At 40.1% G+C, this 6,463-nt stretch overlaps 1 protein-coding gene across 1 annotated transcript; it reads right to left on the reverse strand.

Annotated features, from left to right (window-relative positions):
* Window positions 1-2,331: 2,331 nt before the first annotated feature.
* Window positions 2,332-4,484, reverse strand: LOC307016114 (E3 SUMO-protein ligase ZBED1-like). Its single transcript, XM_079645146.1, has 4 exons — window positions 4,104-4,484; window positions 3,452-3,959; window positions 3,056-3,242; window positions 2,332-2,908 (listed from the first exon to the last, which is right to left on the reverse strand). The coding sequence occupies exons 1-4, from the start codon at window positions 4,465-4,467 to the stop codon at window positions 2,435-2,437; spliced, it is 1,533 nt and encodes a 510-aa protein (XP_079501272.1). The 5' UTR covers window positions 4,468-4,484; the 3' UTR covers window positions 2,332-2,434.
* Window positions 4,485-6,463: the final 1,979 nt, after the last annotated feature.

Consider the following 6,463-nt stretch of genomic DNA (forward strand, 5'->3'; position numbering starts at 1 on the left):
TATATTAAAAATATATAGGTTCATATATATTCCTTCCATGTGGGGTATTTACACCATAACGGTGCACAGCTGATAGACAGGGACACCTAGTGGTTAAAGCACGTTATTGAATGTTGTTATTTTATTATTTTTCACAAAAATGAAACTATCAATAGCAAAAACAGAATTAACTGTCATTAGTAAACCACTCAAATAAAAAGATCATAAGTGGTTTTGTTTTACATATATTTTAAGGATAATAATAGCGATGTAACACCGTCTGACACTTATAAAACTGATTTGAAAAACATACAGAAAAAAATTATCACTGCCCTTAACCTGTTAAGATCCAAGGTTGTTTCACGACACAGGGGGATCTTAATATTTAAGAACCTATTAATGTGTTATACCAGATTAACGGGAATAATCTCAGCTAACTGACGATAGAAACCATTTTTACCAAAACAAAACACAAGTCTCATAAGAAGCATCTAAATGACCCCTGAGCGAACGCACTATGGCACAGAACTCAAGATAAAAGATACCCTTATTACTTATCGTAGCTGCACATACAAGATATCCGATTAAAGCTGAGGTTCCACAGATTATTTAGGTATATATATCATCACTGAGTGATCCGAACTCTTGACAGAGGAAGCAAACACAGACATCACAACACGTACCTTTACGGAGCTTTTAAGGGATATCGTCTCACCGTAGCTGTCAATCTGATAAAAAGACTTGTTCAATGGCATTAAAATGAGAAAAAAACGTGGCTGAATCGGTTAATCCATAGGTTGATAATGTTTCTGGGTAATAACTTTTTTTATTTATAATCCATAATTCAATTTTTATGTAAAAATCGGAGAGTAAAAGTTAGCTGCTAATGGTAGCCACCAGAGTTATCGCAGCTTCCGGTATTGGCTATGCGGCAGTCTCACACACACACATTACCAAATAAGGAGAATGTGGGAGTTCCCCTCGATTCCATTGGCTCTGACGGTTAGAAAGAGATGTCAATAAGCAAAATCGACCAAGGGGGGCAAGAGATATGGAAAATCCACCCAAATGACCGCAGAAGTGGGTTTTTTTTGCGAAATCTCTCTGAAAAGGTCAAATTTAACTTGTTTTGCATCAATTTTGATACAGGGTATTATATGTTGTAGTTTGGATTCCTAAAGCTTTTAGTCTACCATCCCATCATTCAAGGGTGGTTTTCACTATAAGTACAATATTTTTTTGGACGGACACAATAATTTTTTTTTTTTACTGTGTTCAATCTGAATTTACCTTAAGATAAAAACATCTGTATTGATTCTAACACTTCTACATCCAACTCACAGATGTAACCATGCTTTGAGAAAAAAGATTATTAATTTAACCCTTTTAGAAGGGAAGATATGGTCATTTGTTCTGGAAATGTCATTTTCGATCCTGAGACCTGAAAAACAGGCTCGGGGCTTAACAGGTTAATAAAGTATTTAAATATACATTGTGTGCTGCTTTGTTAAGATAATTAACATCTGGAGCTCTTTTAATGTCCTTTTTGATTATTGTTACACCAGGTCTTGTCAAACCCTTTATTCCATATTAAATTTCCATTACTAAACAAAACAGCAATTGTACTCCACTACAATTCAGAGGTTAACCTGGTATTTTTACTCCACTACATTTATTTGAGTTACTTTGCAGATTCTGATTAATGATGTGAAATATGAACAACCCTTAAATCAGGCTTTAGTTAAACCTGAGTACAATTCAGGGAAAGGTGATTGTCAGATGCCAACAATCAGGTGAGATATTTGATAGTTGGTGCTTGAGAAGACTAAACATTTATCTGCAGATCCCTATAAATTATATTCATTACTCGTTATTCTCTACTAATAGTTAATTAAAGACTGTAAATAATGGCTATTTTGCACATCCCCTTCAAGATTTCAAGATTTTCTAAGATTTATTGACATATCATATACACAACTAATTCAATAACGTGCTTTAACCACTAGACGGTGCACACAAGGTACACACAGCAGAGCCTACTAATAATAACTTTGTATTATTAGTAGTGGTGGGCATAGATTTTTTTTTTTAATCTAGATTAATCTCACTGTATTCTTGGAATTAATCTAGATTAATCTAGATTAAAATGGCTCATTTGAATTCTGCCGAAGGCATTCAGAATATGTGTGCTACCCAAATAATGACTAAAAGTAAGTCTTTGAGAACGGGTTTCTCAAGCCAGGTGGTGCATTAGACCAGGGGCTCATCTCCAGTTTCCAAAATGCATCACAAACTGCTTGAGAAAGCTGTTCTATGATAATTGGTGATGAAAATAAATCAATGACAATGAGATGTACTTGTGTTTATTAACTGTTTATTTTTAGTTGAACAGTAGGCCTATATAACAGGTTGTAATGAACTGTTTACAGTCAGTAGCTTTGTGTCAGTCAAAGCTCTATTTCTCCTTCTTCCACCAGTCACTCAGGCAGACCAGTTTGTTCACATTTTCTGGTGACAAACAAGCTCTCCTCTTCTGCACAATATGGCCTTCTAAAGAAAAAAGTCTCTCGCATGGGACAGTTGTGGCAGGAGTCCCCAAGTATTTACGGGCAATTTGGGCCATCTTACCATAGACAGCAGTGTGCTCCGACCACCACTTCAGTGGACACTGATCTAGACTGGCACTGGGCTCTACCTTGTACCTCTCCACTGTACTATCTTCTGGTGTCTCCTCATCTGATTCTGAGTCGGATCCCATCAGTAGCAGGGCTGTTTTCTTCTTGGGTGGCTCAGGGTTCTCCTCCCTGAGTGGCTGCAGAGCAGGTTCTTCTCCCTTCATCAACGCACTTAGCTTTGCCCACACTGGCTCCCTCTCTGCTCTGGGCAAACACTTGAGGTCCTTAAATCGTGGATCTAGAGCAGTCGCCACCTTTGATGAATAAAAAATAATTATTATTGATTAATGAAAATGTCACTTTCCAAATCCAACCTCCATATTTCTTCATGACTTATTCATCTGGCTTTACAGTCTATTATGGTCATACAATGTAGTTATCTTCTGGTCACTCTGACATACCTTAAGCCATTCCAGGTTTATTTTCTCCCTCCGCTGGTTGAGGTCCTTGATGAAGGCAGCCTTGAATCGCACAATATAGGCAGGATCATCATCTGAGATGTTCATCGCATGCTGGAGGTGGCACAGGGCAGGTAGAACCACAGAGCAGGATACATACTTATCTCCACCAAGGAGCTCAGTGATGTACCTACAGACAGACAGACAGACAGACAGACAGACAGACAGACAGAGAGACAGACAGACAGACAGACAGACAGACACAGACAGCAAAAAATTATTAGTGACAGATTAATTTAACTCAGATTACACATTTAAGGGCAGGTGTTTCTTACATACAAAGTGACATTTAAAAACTTGTATGCCAATTCATGAACACACTATCTTTGTAGACCATACCTGCATGGCTCCAGCAGTTTCTCTAGCTTTGCCAACTTCTCATAATCCAAATTTGTTGGGAGGGCCAGGTTGTGCTTCTGCAGCGACAGCGTTGTGTGCAGTGCGTCTCTGTTGCGCCTCACGCGCTTTATCATCTCAAGAGTGGAATTCCAACGTGTTGGAACATCTTGCACGAGTGACTCCTTAACTTGTCCAAGGGAGGATTGTTGGACATTTAGCTCGTCTGAGTTGGCCGGACTGTGTTTGAAATGTCCGACCACTTTACGGCACTTGGCCAGTGCACCATCAAAACCACCTTCCCGAAATGACATTACAATAGCTCTCTGTACAACATGCGCAACACAGGGCAAGTGCTCGAATGGAAGTATCCTCCCTGCTGCCACCATATTAGGAGCGCTATCTGTTCCAATAGTGCTTATTTTGTCAGTTATCCCCCACTGATTAGCGACGTCGAGGAACTGCCTTGCACACGCTTCTGCAAAGTGACGCTCCTCTGTTTTCATCACACCTAACGGACAGACAAAGTAAATTAGAATAATTTCACTACTAGTAGTAAACAACTAGCAATTATCAAGAAGCAAACATAACGTGGTGGTAATTAAAAGGCTACGAAATTAAATTATGTAATTTAAAATGACATAACGTAGCATACCTAAAGCGAAGGAGTGAAGTTCCCAGCTAGCATCGATGAGGTGTACTGTAACGCCGAGGTAGTTGTCGTTGTTAACGGACGTCCAATGGTCCCCAGTCAGTGCTACAGACCTCGCCTCTACCATCTTCTCAACTTTCATAGCTTTCTCTTCTGCGTGCTGGTCATGTATTCTCCTCATGATAGTTCGCCTCGCAGGTAGTTTGTAAGATGGGTCACCTGTGGCCGCCTGGAGAACAAGCTCGAGCCCGTCATCTTCAACCACGCTAATGGGCCTGCAGCTGGTGGCAATCCACTGAGCGAGGAGACTAGTTAGCTTGGCTGATAGAGCTGTGCTGACGGGCTTGCCTCGGTTGCACTCAAACATAGTTGTTTGACGACGAGTCTTCCTCCGCGCTACATCAGTGCTCGGCCCGGCATCTTCCGCATTAGCTAAGGGATGCTTTGCGTTTAGGTGGTACTTGAGACTGGATGAACTCCTACAGTAAACTAATTCTGCATTGCACAAGGTGCAAACAACCTTATTTTTGTCGAGGTTTCCATCGGGAAGCTTCTTAAAAATAAATTTCCCCTGAAGCAAACCCCGCGGCTTCATTCCTGCTGATTCCATGTTAGCATGTCACGTTTAATGTGGCTGATTTGACCGGGGTCAGATCCATAGACAGTAGAAGAAACACAGGTCAAAGACTCGATCTCGCCCCCTACAGTGCAATTCGGCTAGGTATACATCCGCGCTAAATTATCAAGGTGAAAGTCATCATCGCTTGCGTAGTATAGACCCAGCTCCCAACCCAACTTTGAGAATAGATTAACGGCGATATTTTTTTTTATCGCCGACAAGAGTCTCACGTTAACGCAGCACGTTAACGCCGAAAACGGCCCACCACTAATTATTAGTGTAGGACACTTATGTATGTATAACATTTGAAGATTTGTCATTTTATTCATGTTTTCACATAATTGTACATGATATTGCTGTATTATTTCACATGTTTTTTCTAATATCTGATTTGTAAAACATCACAAACAGAAAGGTATATCCGTCATTTAACAGTAAGCTATTGAAATTCTGAATCCATAGATGTGTCACCCATCACCCAAAACCCCTGACTGTTCTCTCAACTCAGTATTTACATTCTTATATTCAAAGAAAATCAGTAATATCTTTAAAAACGACAAGTCCTTTTACAGATGTAGCGTTTCATTTCAGACGCCTCCCTGTGCGGGTCCGTGATCTGCACGGGGTGGGCCCCTGCTGAAAAGGAAAACCCCCCCGCAGGACTTGATACGCCCCCTTGATAAATAAATGTAATTTTGATGAAACCAGCTGCAATGGATCATGGATCCACCAGGGGGATCCGTGAAAAGCTGCCACACTGGAACTCATGTGAAATAAACAGCTGATAGATCTACAGGTGTCTGATATAGCAGATATTTGTTAAGATCCATATGTCACGGATAGGATCATATTATGTGCTAAATAAGAGACATGTAATCATTTACAAAACATCACCATGTTTTTATTTAACAAAATAATGTTGTTTAATTCACGTAGGTGTAAGTACAAAACCATCGCTATGTTTTTTCATCAGGAAATGCAGCCCGGCTCAAACAAACGATTTTCAATCATCATCCTCACGATCATTTAATGTATCATATGTTTGCGAATTGAAATGAATGCACTAATACATGTAGTTTAATCCACGTGAGTTTACAACAACAAAAATAATCGCTTTGTTTTTATATCACATCCGACCGGAGGAAAATGCAGCATGGCTCTCACTACCGATAATCCTAATCCCACGGGCAAACAATAATATGTACAGTGTTAATAGTTTACTGTATTATTAGTGTCTAGTATTACTGCTATAACAATCACACATTGAGTTGTTAAAATCGGACTGTTTTTTTTTTTTAAACAGTCTGAATGAAACGGCAGCTCTCAGGTGATCAGGTGTGTGTTTACCAGTGTTGGGACTAACGTGTTACAAACTAACGCACACAACTACCTTTTGCGGTAACTAATAACGTTACTAGTTAACTATTCCCATTCAGTAACGCCGTTATAGTTACTGTGATTTAAATGGGTGTGTTACTGCGTTACATTATGTGATCCAACTGAACCGAATCTCCCTGCGGATGTAATTTACAGGCGAATACAGCGATGTCCTCTCACAATACAATGGAAAGTGAAAGTGACCAGAGAGGAGTGATGATTGGTTAACGCGGGGTAACATTTCAGGGTAAGCCAATCAGAGGCAGAGTTGGGCGGGTCTTGCCTTATGGGGAAAATACACAGACACACAAACACTTGCTAAGGCTAACACACACACATACACGGCAACGCCCACCACCAGCACACA

This window comes from Notothenia rossii, assembly GCF_949606895.1.
Source record: "Notothenia rossii genome assembly, chromosome: 8".
Taxonomy (NCBI): Eukaryota; Metazoa; Chordata; class Actinopteri; order Perciformes; family Nototheniidae; genus Notothenia; species Notothenia rossii.

What these genes read in the sequence shown, in the direction of transcription:
- LOC307016114 (XM_079645146.1), bottom strand. Translation starts at nt 4,467, where the DNA reads ATGTTTGAGTGCAACCGAGGCAAGCCCGTCAGCACAGCTCTATCAGCC. An exon ending in ACTTCACTCCTTCGCTTTAG is followed by an intron (nt 3,960 to 4,103) that starts GTATGCTACGTT and finishes TCTGTCCGTTAG; the next exon opens with GTGTGATGAAAACAGAGGAG. An exon ending in AAACTGCTGGAGCCATGCAG is followed by an intron (nt 3,243 to 3,451) that starts GTATGGTCTACA and finishes GTCTGTCTGTAG; the next exon opens with GTACATCACTGAGCTCCTTG.